Source organism: Pangasianodon hypophthalmus, chromosome 3, assembly GCF_027358585.1.
Source record: "Pangasianodon hypophthalmus isolate fPanHyp1 chromosome 3, fPanHyp1.pri, whole genome shotgun sequence".
Classification (NCBI taxonomy): Eukaryota; Metazoa; Chordata; class Actinopteri; order Siluriformes; family Pangasiidae; genus Pangasianodon; species Pangasianodon hypophthalmus.
In genome coordinates, this window is record NC_069712.1 from 24,695,037 (window position 1) to 24,713,046 (window position 18,010).

Genomic DNA, 18,010 nt, shown 5'->3' on the forward strand with positions numbered 1-18,010 from the left:
GGAATATTGTTTTTCATTAGTGAGGTCTATGCCTCAAAGAATAAAAGCCAGAGGAGGAGCAACAAAGTATTAATTGTGTTTTTTTTGTTGATGATTCCATAATGTTTTCCTCAACATTGAGTGATTCCATAATTTTTTCCTCTACTTGATTTGGAAAAAGACATGCCATTAATAAAAAAAAATGTCCTTGAATCTTTTTTATGTATATTTCACAAACCAGAATGTTAAGCTATAGAACAAAACCTTTTTTGTGTCATATCTGTGATTTGTTTGTTTGCTATAAAGTAAAAAAGCTGGGTGAACATCCTCTAAGTGTGGTGATTCCATAATTTTTGCCAGGGGTTATAGTATAAATGAACAAAACAAAGCTTTATGAGTTTCTTTTACAACCCCAGAATCAAGCAGCCTTACATGGGGTTGGACGACTGACAACAGTATCGGGACTCTCCATTAGATTGCATCTAATGTGATGGCTATGAGGTTGGACAATATAAATGTCTGTTGGAAAATGTGGAGTCTTCAGTTTTAAGATCGACTAAAATAAATTATGTTGTATCTTGTAATATGTGTTTATTTTAGCCAATCTTGTAGACCTATATGAACCAGTCTGTGTTGTCTGGCTTTAAGCAGGGCAACAAAACATCTTTCTCTGATTCTTCTTAATTTCCCATGTCTATGCTTCATAAACAGATAAAGCTGTGCTAGCCTTCCAGGCATCAAATGTTTTTGCTTCCAAAACATGAACAGGGGCTAAAATTAAGAAATAAAAACAACAAACAACATTTTTATCGGGGATACATCAATATACAACAATTCAATAAGTATCTCCTCTGCTGTTCAACAGAGAACACATGCATCTACAGTTTATATAATTTTATTTAGATTTTACAATGAGCTTATTTACAGCTAATAATATGTTAGGTTTGTTTACAGTCCCAACTGCAGTTTTGCAAGCATTGTTGCCTTTGTTCATGGGTAAATAGGAGTCATCCCAAAAAAAAAAAAAAAAAAGAAGGCAACACCTTGAAAACACAGGTGTTAGACAATAGACATACAGACAATGATCAGATGATCAAAAGCTAATACAAGTGATGCTTCTAGCAATTGTAGGTAAGGTACTGTGTTCCTGGCACAGGTATAGTTTACATACACATAAAAGTCCCTTACCATACTCATTCAGCTTGCATGGGTACACACAAGTCTTACAATAAGCAGCTGTAATGAAGGTAAAAGTAACCAGTTCGGAAGACAAGAGGGGTTTTTTTATGTATTATGCATGGAACATCATGTAGATACACTGCACTGTTAATATTATTTAACAGACATGTCAGGAAAACATCTCCTGTCCTAATATTACCTTACAATATCTTGGCTGTATGAATCATAGTAAAAATGTTACTATAGAATCATTTCTCTATATTACTTATTATCAGTCATTACTTGAAATATCTGCATTTATTCTGGATCTTGATTCTAGCCTGGAGAAAGTTTTAGCATCCATCAGCTTACCTTCATTTCTGTCCACAACTGCTGTGCTATTTCTTCGGCTAAAAAGGAGAACAAAATTACTTTATGACACAAGAATAAAGCATATCCATCCTGTATCTTCAGAGAGATTATTTAACCATGCATACATGTACATGAGTGAGCTTGTTGTAACTGCTGCTTTGCTGTTGTATGACATGTTTTGGGCTGAGAGTCAGTGCCGGCTGCAGACCCTTTTCAATTTATTTTTGCTTTTGTTTGATGATAAAAGTACGAGGCTTGCTGCATTGTGTGAATATTATTATATTATTGTCGTTCATATCAAATGTTATATTGAATCACAAGATTTTATTTTCCACCACCACGGATTCGCTCAACATGCACAGCCTGACCGAAGGCGGACTTTAAAATTCTATGTCTAAACTTTTTGCAGTCGTGTCACGCTGATGACTATATGACTCTAAAATCTTTACTCATACTGCGGATTTGTAGAGAGCCAGCTACACAGCAGAGCCCGAGCTGGTGCGCGAGGTCGCGTAATGTCTGCGCTGCAGTCAGTGACGCCATTTCTGTGGCACAAAACAGTCCGTTCAGCAGGTCCAGCTGGGAAACTGAGAAATGGAGACACACTCGAGGCAATCAACAATCACTCTGACACAGTCATATTTATAAAAAAAAAACAAAACTGGACCATTTCGGCAGCAGCACTGGACATTTTCAGGGTACTATAAACAACATCTGCTGTCGAGCCATAATCGAGCTGTCTACTTACAGTTATCTACGATAGCGAGTTTCCCGAAGCCCAGTCCAAGATTACAGAAGGGTGAGCTTGAAGAAGTGGGTTAATTGTCATAAATAAATCAATAAATAAATAAATAAATAAATACTGGCAAGCGACATTGTTAACGTATAAACACCGAGAGCTCATAGAAAGGCGGCTTTTGGTTTGTAAATAGAGCCGAAAAGCAGCTGGTCTCCAAAACGCTGGAGGCTGTGCAGCGCTCTCTCTCTCTCTCTCTCTCTCCACACACACAGTGAAGAGGATGATGACATGCTAAAAAGCTTCTTAGAGCAAAGTCGCCTAAACAAGCTCAATAAAACTTAACCAAGTAGGCCTGTTTGTGCCTTCTTGTTTCTTTAGGTTGACCTATTCACACAAGCAATACACACTGCAGTTAACAGGAATATAAACAACGTTACTATGTCTAACAGGCAGGTTTCGGTCTTCGTTTGGGTCCGTGTAAGTGAATGATAAACACTAACAAAAACGGCAATGGTACACCTATCACTATCCTATCACTGTGGCTTGGCGACTATCGACGGGGGATATGAACAGCTTGCCGAACAGTTTTAGCCCACAGTCGCCAGCCATTTCTGCTCCAAAGGCGAGATTTGCTGGAAAACGATGGCGAAGGACAGAAAAAGACAAACCCTGAAGCACAAAACAATAAATAAAGCATCCGTCCAGAAATTAAAATAGAAGGGAAAAACAAAAAGACGTCACCATCGCCCTACCAAATAAGCTCGTTACTCATAACGTTACGCGTTCACTGCCCGCATACCAGCAATTTCCATTTGATCAAATCCATCAACCTGCAAACACAAACGACCGCACACGCTCTCGGTCGGAAAGAGCTTTGTTAAATCGCGATGTCCTGCATGAAGAAGCCCTTACGTAAGGGCTTTCCAATAAGGAAGAGTTTTCCGATCACTTACTCGATGCCGAGCACCAGCATTAAGCCATTCCACGAATCTGAATACGAGTGGCCAAAAGCACGAAGTTTTAACGCGCAGACGCATATAGCGAATTAATAAGACATAAAGCAGCGCACTATTTCTATGCTATTTAGACGGAATGTCTGCCCTTGCCCGAGTACGTTAAAGTAAGCTGTTTTGCTCTCTGCTCCGCCAGTGCATAAGCACTATAAGCTGTTGGTTTAAGCGCATGGCTGAAGCAACATCGCCATTAACCGCTTTATAAAGACACGGTTTAACCTCATATTGATGATCGAGCTTGCACTACCCATGATCTGATCTAAAATGAATTCTTCTTACCTGATGAATACACTTAAACACGACTGCCCGATTTTGATATAGCGCATTAGCATTAATCCATCTGGAAAACATCAGACTCGCGCATTAACGTTGAAATGTCACCCAAAAAACAGGTTTCCACGTCGTTAAGCAAATCCGTCGAAACGTTTCACCAGCCCCTATCCTTTTCTCTTTGGCGATCCTCTACCCTTCTAAAATTGATTGACAGGCATACAAACCCGCCCCCCATGGTCATTCCACTCTCTTATTAGTTACTATCTGTGTAAATGTCCGTCCTCTCGATATCATTGGACCACACGACCTGAGAAAAATTGCTTTGTATTCCACGGGAAGGAGGGGTAGAGTATATCTGGGAGATGTAGTTCCAAGAAAGTATTCACGTTTCCAACTTGCCTAATTTGAAAGGGTGTGTTGATTACATAAAATACATTTCCCACAATTCCGCGTCGACGACGGATGTCAGTCTCCACCCTCTCTAGCGCCATGCGCCATCGGGTATGCGGACGCTGGAGTTCATAAGACGGGAAGAATACGCAGCGGTTCTGGCAGCTGGCTAGTGTCGATTTGCATTACTCACTATTATTGCAGTTTGAAGTGTAGTTTTCTGTTATGGATACACAGGGTCCAAGGTTTTTATAATTATTGTGATCAAGTAATCAGTAGTTCGTGAATACAGTTAAAACATACTCTTGGCTTTGGTGAGCTTGCTAATGTTAGCTTGTCTAACTGGAAAAAAATCGATAGCGGAAACAACTGGATCATAAATTCCAGCATTGCAAGGTGGGTGGCGCGTTTGTTTACCTCATAACAACTGAAAAAAGAGCGCGTATATTTACGTGGTTTTGCCTTTCCATAAACATGGCATCACTGCTGATAGTTTTACTAACCTCAGCCACAATGTATCATTGACTATTTCGGGAGATTGTGTTGTTAGAGGCAGCCATCTCTCACACGTTGATAATGGTGTTGTGATTTAATCAAACAGCTGAGAGAAAGTGGATTTTCCCTTTGAGAAGTCGTATACTCCAGTCTGTGAATACACTGTAATTAATTCATTATTAAATCTCTCAGGTGGCACGGTGGCGCAGTGTGTAGCATTTTAACCTCCAGGGTCCCAGGTTCGATCCTGAGCTCGGCTTCCCACCCAGAAAAAACGCGTTAAAAAGACGACTTTGCCAGACGTCTCGACAACGTTGAGGTTTGGTTGAAAGGTGGAAAGCCGTCCTTTTCAGGTCGTTGAAAAGACGTCTATAAAAAGACGTCCCTATAAGTCCAAATTTGGTTGCAACGTGGAAGTTGAGAAGTTTCAAGGACTTGAAATCAACCTAATTTTAACCATGAATTCTTGATTATATATTATATTCATTATATATTATTATATTATCATATATTCATCACTACTATCAAAATAAGACTGATAACTGACAAAAAAGTACCAACAAAACATTTATTAACACATGTCAGATACAGCCGCCAGACTGTTCAGGGGCATGTTATTATATTTACAATTTAAAAAAAAAAAAAACAGACTTAAAAATTTTCTCGGAGCACCTCTTGAATAATAAAAGCCAGATGACGTCAACAGACTTACACGCCACTCTGCCACAGATCTGTGAGGAACTTCAGTCCGTGGAAACAAAACAGTGGCAGATCTAGGAATTTTTAAAAGCATTTGCCACAGTGGGGCCACACTTTACAGAGAGGGACCAAGTACAATGTGCAAGTCATGTGCAATTCTGAACTTAATGAGTTTTACATACATTTTACCTCTTTTGTTTGCTGCTGGCTCTAGGGCTTTGACACAGTATACCTTCTTAAATGTTCGTTTTAAGCACTTTCTGGATTTGGAGTAAACTTTTACAATCAACTTAAATATTTTCATAATTTATTTTTTTCCATTAAGAATAATGTACATATATATACACAAAATAAAATATAATACAATATTTGAAGAAAAAAAAGGGGGAAAAAAGGCATACCATCAGGTCCTAGGGGACCAGAATAATTATTTGATGGCTGGACAGAAGCAAGGTTTGGAAAGAAGCAAATGAAAATAACACCAGGGTGAATACCCCTACACTTTCATAAACCCACTGTCATCAAGACATGCAAACATTAACTATCCAATTGTTGACCCAAAAATCTATGAATTCGATTATTCATTACTATTGCAGTATGAAAACAGCAGCATACCATCAGGTCCTACTGGGCCAGAAGAGCTGCTTGGTGACTCTGGTCCTGGTTCTGAAGATGCTGTATCATAATCTCCTTCACTCTGGCTGTCTTCATCTGAACCTGCGCCGTCCAAATTTGCAGCTGAAACACAAATGTTACAAAAATCCATGCATATTTTCATACAAAATGTTTGACAACTATTCATGGGTGAAATTTTTAAACAAAAACCCTGAAAGCTTGAACCATATATTGAGAGCTCTGATAGACATGAAAATGCACTGCACAGCATAACTGAGCCATTACACCTTGTCACTATAGGGGACAAAAATTACTGACAAGAAATACTTCCTTTTCAGATCTCACCCATCAGTGTTTTAAATTGTAAACTTAAGTGTCACATACAGAATATACAGTTATTTTCTCCTCTTGTCCTTATCTTGCTGTGCCTAAATGTTGCTGACCAGGTGAAATGCGGTGGGAGCTCCCTTCTCACACTGACTATCCCTTATTCTATCCATCTTCTCACACTGACTGCTGCCATTGTCAGCGACAGTCAGACTGGGCTTCTTTTTGGTCAGAAACCATAGAACATCTCTTTCATCCTTTCTCTTGATGTTGTTTTCTACCTCTGCCAAATGTTGTAGTTAACACAAAAATGCTATTTTTAAAAATCAGCTTCACTGATTTACGTTAGTGTTATGCTGCATTCAATTTAAGTCAGAACTCCGTGTGGAAGTTTCCATGCACTTCCTAGCTGCGAGTTATGCGGGACACAGCAGTTAATGACTGTGGCTGTGTGGCATGACCAAACATTATAGGTTGTAAGTGTCAGCTGCTGTATTTTACTTCCTTGAGCTGTGCAACTGTGAACTAATGTTTGAAACCTAGCTAATTAGCCAACTAACTAGCTACCATCCAACAATGCTTAGCCTAGGTAACTAGCTAATACACTAACTACTGTGGCATTGTAGCTAACTGGCTTCCTAATGTTAGACAAAGTCCTGTGAGACGTTAGTTAAAGTGTTGAATAGGTACTTACCATTGAAGCTTAAATGAACGAGGACAATGAAAACGCACTGTCTGCGCAGCAGCCATTGCGAGATGTGGTAGAAAGAAATGGTTACGCAGGCTGAATTTCAAATGAACTGACTCAGCCAATGGAGTGCTCTGATGTAGATCAGCGATGAGTGACAGGACAGGGGCACTTCAGGGGCCAATCAAATTTCAGCTGGGGCTGGTGACAAGTGATTTTAAAAAAACGGGATCAGCACATGCAGAAATAATTGTGATTACCATATATTAAATTGCAGCACTGGTTGATTTTTCAACCACCATGTCCTCTTCCTTTTTGTCACATTGTGCATATATACAAGTTGAAAATTATCTTTACAACTTCCATAGTAAATGAGAAAATTACTAATATTTAAACTGTAGATGCCTCAAAGTAAGCCAGTGTTTGCCTAATTTGACCAATTTTGACCACTGAACAGAGGATGGCTGTATAGATACCATATTTCCACCCATCCAGTTGCACACTTATTTGGATTTGCTGTGAGTCCCACTCATGTCAAGGATCTCAGGACAGCTCTCAGTTGTGGTAAATGCCACTGCCAATTATTACTATAAATGATGTAATCTAAATAAGCAGCGGCATATGCAGTGTGCATGAGACGTTGAAACATTGCTGGGGCAGGGGCAAATGGAAGGGTGAAAAATTGGTGTAACCCAAACACAGTCTAAAAGTCTTTTTTTTTTTTTTTTTTTCCCTTTGGGATATTGGAGTCAAGGGAATCTGCCAATACTCCGTGGTTAAATCCAGTGTCCAATAAAAGAAAGCCATACTTAACTGATCGAGTAGTTAATCAATGCATGGCATTGAGTATGCCTCAAATATAGACGTCGTGTTGGCTTTTCTAAAGGCCACACAAAAATGGACCGACCAGTCAACCTTGGGCACCAAGAAGACCAGGCTCCTCCGATGACTTTGGGACTCCTCGATTACTTCCATTTTGAGCATGGCCATGAGTTCATCTCTAACCACTTTTTTTGTGTTCGGGTGTGGGCAGTTGCTTACCACCATGCTTGGAGTGGTCTCCGTGTGGTGCTCTATGAGGCCTGTGTGATCGGGTAGAGGCGAAAACATGTCGGAAAAACAACCTTTGCTTTCTGGGATGGTGAAAGGTGGTCTAAACAGGGGACTGGGGTGAATTGGGCCCTTCCTTCGGTCCTCGCTCCTCGCTCTCCAGAACCACCATCACCAGAACCACAGGAACCACTTCTCTGCAGTTTCAGGAGATTGAGGTGGTATATTTCTGTATGTATAAATGCATCACCTCTGTCCATTCTCCTGACTTTATAGTTGACTTCTCCAACTCACAGTGTGACCTCAAAGGGTTATTGCCGCTGTGTAAGTAATTTAGAGCTCGATAAAATGGGCTCTCAGGAAACCTTATCTCCTGGTGCAAATTCCTATGGCTGATTTCCCCTGTTGTACAGAGGGTCTGACAAATTCTCCTGTGTTGGGTGACTTATGACTTGAGTATTGTGGAGTTTTGCTCTCAGGTCCAGAACCTACTGAATTTCATTTTTACTAGTTGAAGGTCCCTCTTCCCAATTTTCCATAATGACGTCCAAGACACCGCGGGGCTTGCGGCCATACAGTAATTCAAATTTGGAGAATCACATGGATTCCCATGGGCTTGTGGGACCTGTTGTATTGCAAATACAAGCCACTTATCCTAATTAAGAGTGTTGAACGAGCTTATGCATCATGTTTTTTAGAGTTTGTTTAAATGTTTGATTACTCCTTCTGTTTGCAGATGGTAAACACTGGTGCAAATCGAGTTAATCCCTAATAATTCATACAGTTTGTGAAGAGCTACTGCTTCCTGATATCACGTTGCATAGTCCACCAGAACTAACACAAAGCGATGCCCTTGTGCAGTCCACTTTAAGGGCCCGACAAGGGACCTGGAGAGAGGAGGGGGCAAGAAAGGAGAGCTGCCTGCTGCAGCAGACGCTGCCAAGTGACCTTTGCTAGCTGGATGACTTTGTCCCTGGACGCCAGTCTGTGGGACAGTGAAGACTGCATTTGTTGTTAAAAAGGATAAACTAGCATGAAGACCAGAGAGCTGCCTATACAGTGAGGGGAAAAAATTATTTGATCCCCTGCTGATTTTGTATGTTTGCCCACTGACAAAGAAATGATCAGTCTATAATTTTAATGGTAGGTTTATTTTAACAGTGAGAGACAGAATAACAACAAAAAAAATCCAGAAAAACGCATTTCAAAAAAGTTATAAATTGATTTGCATTTTAATGAGTGAAATAAGTATTTGACCCCTTCACAAAACATGACTTAGTACTTGGTGGCAAAACCCTTGTTGGCAATCACAGAGGTCACTATGTTTCTTGTAGTTGGCCACCAGGTTTGCACACATCTCAGGAGGGATTTTGTCCCACTTCTCTTTGCAGATCCTCTCCAAGTCATTAAGGTTTCGAGGCTGATGTTTGGCAACTCAAACCTTCAGCTCCCTCCACAGATTTTCTATGGGATTAAGGTCTGGAGACTGGCTAGGCCACTCCAGGACCTTAATGTGCTGCTTCTTGATGCTGGAATACCCATCCACGACCCATTTTCAGTGCCCTGGCTGAGGGAAAGAGGTTCTCACCCAAGATTTGACGGTACATGGCCCCGTCCATCGTCCCTTTGATGCGGTGCAGTTGTCCTGTCCCCTTATCAGAAAAACACCCCCAAAGCATAATGTTTCCAGCTCCATGTTTGACAGTGGGGATGGTGTTCTTGGGGTCATAGGCAGCATTCCTCCTCCTCCAAACACAGTGGGTTGAGTTGATGCCAAAGAGCTCGATTTTGGTCTCATCTGACCACAACACTTTCACCCAGTTCTCCTCTGAATCATTAAGATGTTCATTGGCAAACTTCAGACGGGCCTTTACATGTGCTTTCTTGAGCAGGGGGACCTTGCGGGCGCTGTAGGATTTCAGTCCTTCACGGCGTAGTGTGTTACAAATTATTTTCTTGGTGACTATGGTCCCAGCTGCCTTGAGATCATTGACAAGATCCTCCCATGACATTCTTGGACAGCTCTTTGGTCTTGGCCATGGAGTTTAGAATCTGATTGATTGATTGCTTCTGTGGACAGGTGTCTTTTATACAGGTAACAAGCTGAGATTAGGAGCACTCCCTTTAAGAGAGTGCTCCTAATCTCAGCTCGTTACTTGTATAAAAGACCCCTGGGAGCCAGAAATCTTGCTGAGTGATAGGAGATCAAATACTTATTTCACTCATTAAAATGCAAATCAATTTATAACTTTTTTGAAATGTGTTTTTCTGGATTTTTTTTGTTGTTATTCTGTCTCTCACTGTTAAAATAAACCTACCATTAAAATTATAGACTGATCATTTCTTTGTCAGTGGGCGGTTGGAGGTCAAGGAGGTTGGAGCAATGGAAGAAGGTGGTCTGGTCTGATGAAACACGTTTTTTTTTTTCCTTTTTTTTTTTTTTTTTAAAACATCATATGGACAGCCGGGTACATGTGCATCGCTTACCTGGGAGATGGCATGGGAAATCTCAATATGTGGTCCAAAGAGGTGTCGATGCAAGTGAAGGAGACCATCACTAGTCTGAAAAAAACAAAACAGACCTATCAACAATTTGGTACATTCTTAAAAAGAAGGAATGCACTGCCGAGCTCAGCAACACCAAAAGGCCTGGAAGACCTCGGAAGACAGCTAAAGTGGATGATCACAGTCTAATGGATTGTCAAAGTCTACAATCAAGAGAAGCCTTCATGAATGTAAATACAGACAGTTTACCTCAACATGCAATCCACTGGTAACACTCAAGAACAGAAAGGCCAGATTAGACTTAGCTTTAAAAAAATAGCCTGACCAAATCTGATGCACGATTATCTTGTACCAGAATGATGGGAAGGGAAGAGTAAGGAGAAGGAAAGCAAGGGCTTGTGAACCAAAGCATACCACATCAAACGTGTGGAGGTAGTGTTATGGCATGGGCATGTATGGCTGCCAGTGGAACTGGGTCACTGGTGTTTATTGATGTGACTGCTGATAGAAGTAGCAGGATGAATTCTGAAGAGAGCTATACTTTCTGCTCAGATTCAGTCAAATGCTGATTCAGACAAAACTGATAGGACAGCGCTTCACAGTACAGAAGAATAATCGCCTAAAACATACTGCAAAAGCAACCCAAGAGCTTCTTAAGGCAAAGAAATCAAATGTTCCGAAATGTTCTTAAATGGCCAACCCCTTGAGTTAAAGCCGAAAGTCTACGCTTCAATCACATTTTGATAGCTTCATTTCAAATCCATTGTGGCGTTGTACAGAGGCATTATGAAAATTATGAAAATTGTCACTGTCCAAATACTTATGGACCTGACTTCTATATGTGTGTGTGTATACAGTGGGTAAAATAAGTATTGAACACGTCACCATTTTTCTCAGTAAATATATTTCTGAAGGTTCTATTGAAATGAAATTTTCACCAGATGTTGGTAACAACCCATGCAAAGAAACAAAGAAACACACATGCAAAGAAATCAGACCATAGATGTCCATAAATTAAGTTACGTGTAATAATGTGAAATGACACAGAGAAAAAGTATCGAACACGTGCAAAAAGGGATGGAAAGCCAAGACACCAGCTGAAATCAATCAGTAATTAGAAAGCAATCCTGCCCCTTGACAGTGCAAATTAATATCACCTGGTTCAGTCCCAACTGATGGCCTATGAAAAGGTGTCTCATTACCAAGGTGTCACACAAGAAACATCTCATGATGGGTAAAAGCAAAGAGCTCTCTCAAGACCTTCGCAACCTTATTGTTGCAAAACATACTGATGGCACTGGTTACAGAAGGATTTCAAAACTTCTGAATGTTCCAGTGAGCACTGTTGGGGCCATAATCCAGAAGTGGAAAGAACATCATTTCACCATAAACCGGCCATAAACAGGTGCTCCTCGCAAGATTTCTGACAGAAGATTGAAAAGAATTATCAGAAGAGTTGTCCAAGCGCCAAGGACCACTTGTGGAGAGCTTCAGAAACACCTGGAATTAGCAGGTACAATTGTTTCAAAGAAAACAATAAGTAATCCACTTAACCGCCATGGCCTATATGCACGCTTACCACGCAAGGCTCCATTGCAGAGAAAAAGCATGTCGAAGCTCCTTTAAAGTTTGCTGCACAACATTTGGACAAGCCTGTGAAATACTGGGAGAATATAGTCTGGTCAGATGAGACCAAAATTGAACTCTTTGGATGCTAAAGGATGCCATATTTGGAGGACAAATGGCACTGCACATCACCCCAAAAACACCATACCAACAGTGAAGTTTGGAGGTGGGAACATCATGGTGTGGGGCTGTTTTTCAGCATACGGTACTGGCAAACTTCATATAATTGAAGGAAGGATGAATTGGAAAAATGTAGCGAGACATTCTTGATAAAAATCTGCTGCCATCTACCAGGATTATAAAGATGAAACAAGGGTGGACATTTCAGCAAGACAATGATCCCAAACACACAGCCAAGGAAACTCTCAATTGGTTTCAGAAAAAGAAAATAAAGCTGCTAGAATGGCCCTGCCAATCACCTGACTTGACTCCAATTGAAAATCTATGGAAAGAACTAAAGATCAGAGTTCATAGAAGAGGCCCACGGAACCTTCAAGATTTGAAGACTGTTTGTGTGGAAGAATGGGTCAAAATGACACCTGAGCAATGCATGCAACTAGTTTCTCCATACAGGAGGCGTCTTGAAGCTGTCATTACCTACAAAGGCTTTTGTACGAAGTATTAAATAAATTTCTGTAAGCGTGTTCAATACTTTTCCCTGTGTCATTTCACATTATTGCACATAACTTAATTTATTGACATCTATGGTTTGATTTCTTTGCATGTGTGGATTGCATGGGTTGTTACCAACATCTGGTGAAAATTTCATGTCAATAGCACCTTTAGAAATATATTTACTGAGAAAAATGGTGACGTGTTCAATACTTATTTTACCCGCTGTATATATGTATAAATGCTAACCAAGCCACCATCCTACAAGTACCTCCCAAATATCAGTACCACTGTATTTTATACAGCATATTGGTAGGTGTCATCGTACTGCATTGATGCATTTTTAATAGCTTGCTCCCATATTGAAAAGGCATCTAACATATGCTGCTTGTCACATTGTGTCATTAACATTTTTCAATCTGCAGAGAAAAATTTTAATCATAACAGATCACCTTCTGCCAGATGAATAGTGTTTGTTCTGCTGTTTATGCCTGGTTTTGTTTCCATGGCAGATTTTACTTATTTGTGGAAGTTGCAGGGGATGGACAATCTGGAGGAAAAAGCTACTGAAAGGATTCTACTAGAACCATACAATTACCTGCTGCAGCTACCGGGTAAAACATTTTACACTTTTTCTAGCAGACAGCATAGTACTGAACAATGAAAAAGACCTCATGGGTTGGTGACTAGTAGTCAGCTAATGTATTTATTACTCTACATTTAAGCATCTAATCAATTAGTAATGTACTCCTTGAAATTCACAGTGCAAATTCACAACTGAGTAAGAGATTTTTGAGCAGTGACTTGTTGCAAGGAGTACTGGCGGTGAGAGGTGCAAAAAACTGCTACCTAAGATGACTGTGCTACCTTTCTATCAAGCCAGTGCTTTTTCAAAATGGCGATTGCATTTAACCAGTCAATTGTCTGCACTATTTGCTAGCTCTGTGCATATGTCCCTGTATAGCATGCTTGGTATCCCACAGAAGGTTTATAAATCCCTCTATTCAACATCACCATGAGCAACTCAAGCATCACAAGCATCTCAACCTCCACTTAAATTTGGCAGTTATACACTAGCCATTTTATGGAGTCTAATTCAGGAATGGGTGTTTCTCAGAAAATAGTGATTTTATTCCTATCAAATCTGAAATTTCTTAGTCATTTATTTGATGTCTTTCACTATAAAGCATAAACAGTTACGTGTGCAATTTTAGTGTGTTATATTATGGGGACATATTCTAATCATTTTTCAAATTTTTAATAAGCATTTTCTAGATAATGCTCGGATAAAATCTCATTAGAGCAACAGAAAAACAATTGACCAAAAATGGAAAAGCAGATTGTTTATTAAAAAAAAAAAAAAAAAAACGTAAACACATTTTAACACTTCATATGCATGTTTACCAAATGGTCTAATACTGTTAATTTATGAAGTATTGATTTTGATAAATATTCACTCTTTCTTTCATTATTGAAACATAAAAAGCTTATTTCTAAGCATTTTTTTAATACTTTTTTGTCTGGAGTGTTAAATTGCTTAATGTTTTATGGTAAACTTTAATAAGAATATTTAGAATTAGTATTGAAAAACTTATGTATTCTGAATGTCTAAATAATTAAAGTATTACTATGTGTTTTGGAAATGTTAACTGTGTTTCTCTAATGAGCCTGAATATTACTGTAATGTGCAGTACAGAAACACTGGAAGCGTGATATACCTGGTTGAATAATGATCATTAACAACTGTGTTTTCCTGAGTTGTCCTACCGCATTTGGTTTTCTAACTGTATTGCACATTTTATGATCACATATATCTTTCCTATGCTATCAGAAAACATTATCGCATGTTATGTTAGCCAAAATGTCAATAGTATGTATGACAACTAGATGGGTGGAAATGACTGAACATATTCTCTAATGAATGATTAGTCCACAAGATGAATGTTTTCTCACTTAAAAACACAACTCATGTCATGAAGCATGTTTGTTATGCAGTGTTGGGCACTCCCTCCGATCCTCTAGCACTGCTCGACTGGTCCCACCATCTCTCAGGGTACAAGGAAGGCATGCATCAAGACTCTTCTCTGTTCTGGCACCAAGGTGGTGGAATGAACTTCCCCTAGATGTCCGAACAGCTGAGTCACTGGCAGTCTTCAAACGACATCTAAAAACTTCTCTCTTCATAAAGTACTTAAGTTAGCACTTTCACAAAAAAAAAAAAATTTTTTTAAAAATCCCCAGCAGAGTTTTGGACTGATGGTATTCCTAGTTTGTGACTTAGTGAGCCAATATCGGAATGTATTTTTGATAGCCTTCAAAGCACTATTGTAAGTTGCTCTGGATAAGGGCGTCTGCCAAATGCCATAAATGTAAATGTAGTGTAGTGTTTCTTAGCATACACAATATTTATTTTTAATAAATGTTGTGTGTCAAGTCTTCAAGTCTCCATCCATGCTTTCATCAGAGATGGCGATTGTGTATATCCTGCAGTCGTTTGCTACACTGCTTGTGTTCATCCTCAAAAAATTAATGCGACATGTCCGCGTGGTGCAATACCACCGTAAATATGTGGTGGCAGTATAGCACCATGTGCCACTGTGTCCGCAACTAAATAAACAAACTAACATATCTCAAATCGCATGTATGCATACTATTCTAGACTGATTATTGAGTACTATTACAGTTAGTGATTGAATTTAAAAACCTCTTAAACCTAGAGAAAGGTCTGGTTTAAGTACCAGTCTTGTGAATTTTTTTTAGATTAGGAAATATTTTTTGAATGTAGGGTGAGGGTTTTTGATTTGAGATGAAGATCATGACAACAATCACAGAAAGTTTTAATGAGAAACAGAATCAATCTGTTTAATGTAGCTGTGCATGAAATTGCTAAACATCGACTTCGAAATCAGATGGGCAGGGATATTTTAGCTATTTTTCGCAGACTAAATTACAGTGCTCTTGAATTTTGCCAGGAAAGTACCACAATAGACAGCCAGTGGATAATTATTTTGCCATTATTTTGAATTTATCTGGTATAAATTGAACAATTCAGGGCTAAGACATATAGTTGCAAGAAAAGTGTGCAGAACCACTAAAAAAAATGTACAGAATACCTTCAACTTGTGTAAGTTTGGGTGTCTCATTTGGAGAAATTAACACTTTTTAGCAAAATGTCTTTCAAAATTTTTTGATATTTTTTCAGATAGCCTTTAAGAATGCCTTAAGCTGTAGCAAGGTTGAGATGGACTCTAAAAGGAAACATGGCACGCAACACTGTTGCCAAATTTATTAACAAATTCAAAAAGAGTGGAAGCGTTGCGGACCAACCGAGAAGTGGATGTCCACGAACATCCACTGAAGAAGGCACAACCGATGTGATGCAAGCATACACAGTCCCCTATGTATGGAGTCTTTTGGGATACCCCGTAGTATTTATAGATTGAAATGCTGCAAAGAAATGCTTTTAAATAAATATTTTTGATATTTAATATATTTTAAAATTTTCCCACCTAATTGATTCATCTGAAAATAATTGATCAAAATAGTCATTAGTTGAAGCCCTACTCACATGGCTTTTTTTCTTTTCTTTCTACTGTTACATAAAGCTCCTCTTTACCTAGTCACTGACTTTTGGCGGGAGGCCTCCTCCAAGGAGAGCCATGGATGTGCCATAGTCTTTTCATTTTTTAATAATGGATTTAATGGCCCTCTTTAGGATGTTCAATGTTTGGAGTTATTTTTATAACCAAACCCTGATCGATACTGTTCCAGAACTTTGTCCCAGACTTGTTTTGATTGCACTCTGATCTTTATAGTGCTGTTTGTTTAGGCATGTTCTCTAGCAAACTGGGGCCATTTAGGAGTAGGTGTATTTATATTGAAATCACATAATTGCACACAGGTCAATTAATTTAAAGTTTCACTGAGCCTGTGCCCACTGTAGCCTCAGATTCCTGTTCTTGGCAGACAGGAGTAGAACTAATTTGATCTTCTGTTTTAGCCCTTCCACCTCAAGGTTAGACATATTGTGCATTTCGAGAAAAAATGTGATCTCAGTGATTTTGAACATGAAACTTTGTTAGTGACAGAGGAGCTAGTATTTTTTATTTATTATTTTTTGAGTAGGTCAGAGGAGATTAAACAGGTGGAATTAGGTGTGGCTCCTGCTTGATTGGGATGAAAACCTGCACCTGACTGGACACCCCTGACATAGCGCATTAAACAGTATATACACAAGAGCACAACATACACACTCGCAGAAGAGCTTGACCGTAATGAGCAAGGTGAGAAAGGAACATGCAAAGGTGCAAAAGCAATGGGCAAAGTTGATATTTAGTTTAAGGTGCTGTCAGTGCAAAATATTAAACAGTCTTAAGAATTAGACGTGTGTATTAGAGTCTGTTGATAGTTGCTTCAGATCTTGGAAGGAAGCTGTTTAGGTGAATTGTGGTTCTTATTTTTTACTGACCGGAAGCACTTGACAGAGGGAAATTTGGAATGCAGGATATACACAATCGCCATCTCTGATGAAAGCATGGATGGAGACTTGAAGACTTGACACACAACATTTATTAAAAATAAATATTGTGTATGCTAAGAAACACTACACTTATGTAAAATTTACATTTATGGCTATGGTGTGTAGTGTCAGTCGAGATCTCTTGTGCACATTTCCTTACTCTGACCACACTTTACAACTGTGTTGAGCAGAAAAGAATGTCAAACCTTGAGGCAGATGGGCTGCAAGAGCAGATCACATTGGGTTTCTTTACTCTCGTCTCCTCTTGTTGCAGAAATGAGGATTTTAATCTAAATTGTCTAAATCTAAAATGTAAACGTATTACAACATTAAAATGTGACCAAAAAAAGGATTGCTTTTTAAGGTTTCAGTTTTTATATTTTGTTAAACTGCTTCCAGCATTACATTTTTCAGTGCTGTATGTATGCCTTTTGTTTTTGTGAGAATTATCCAGATTTGATAGCTTTTCCTGTGCAGTGACTCATGGAGCTTGTGACACTGAATTGCGTCTTCACAATTGCTTCTTCACAATCTTTGGTGGAGCAATAAAATATTGGCGTTTAAAAGTAGAGATTGGCGTTAAAGATGCAAAACACCATAACCTTATAAACTGATGCTGTTCAACGGTACTTGCGTAATGCTGTATATATTCTTTGATCCCCCATTTTCACTTGCTGCTTTGAGAAGTGCTATTTTTAGGTTCGTAAAAGTGCAATTTGGGGTTGTACAGTATTGGGCTATAACTATACCTGCTAATAACTAAGATACAGTTCCCTCTGAAAAAAGAAAGGCAAGGCCATGTCTTTTGTTTTTGCTACGCACCAAAGACATTTGAGTTTTAGATCAAAAGATGGAATATGAGACCTATGACTCTTAAAGTAAATAACTCCCATATCCCTTGCTTGCAATAACTGCATCAAGCCGGCAACTCGATGACATTACCAAATTGT

The 18,010-nt window shown here is 39.1% G+C and overlaps 2 protein-coding genes across 18 annotated transcripts in view; one reads left to right on the forward strand and one right to left on the reverse strand.

Annotated features, from left to right (window-relative positions):
- The window catches only part of arid4b (AT-rich interaction domain 4B), a 126,055-nt gene extending 122,316 nt beyond the window's left edge, over positions 1–3,739 (reverse strand). For 8 of the 11 annotated variants that reach the window (XM_053232602.1, XM_053232599.1, XM_053232598.1 and 5 more), the window contains exons 1-3: positions 3,541–3,739; positions 1,965–2,096; positions 1,510–1,547 (exon numbers count right to left, since the gene is read on the reverse strand). In XM_053232602.1, coding sequence (XP_053088577.1) covers positions 1,510–1,547; positions 1,965–2,052 — 126 coding nt within the window. In that variant the 5' untranslated portion in view covers positions 2,053–2,096; positions 3,541–3,739. The other 3 variants (XM_053232607.1, XM_053232597.1, XM_026939256.3) reach the window with 2 other exon arrangements.
- A 266-nt stretch (positions 3,740–4,005) lies between these two features.
- The window catches only part of b3galnt2 (beta-1,3-N-acetylgalactosaminyltransferase 2), an 86,040-nt gene continuing 72,035 nt past the window's right edge, over positions 4,006–18,010 (forward strand). The window contains exons 1-2 of one of the 7 annotated variants that reach the window (XR_008301457.1): positions 4,006–4,320; positions 13,054–13,155. The gene's annotated coding sequence lies outside the window, so the exon portion shown is untranslated. Of the gene's footprint in view, positions 4,321–13,053; positions 13,156–18,010 lie in introns of those variants that run through there. The other 6 variants (XR_008301456.1, XM_053232669.1, XM_053232673.1 and 3 more) reach the window with 6 other exon arrangements.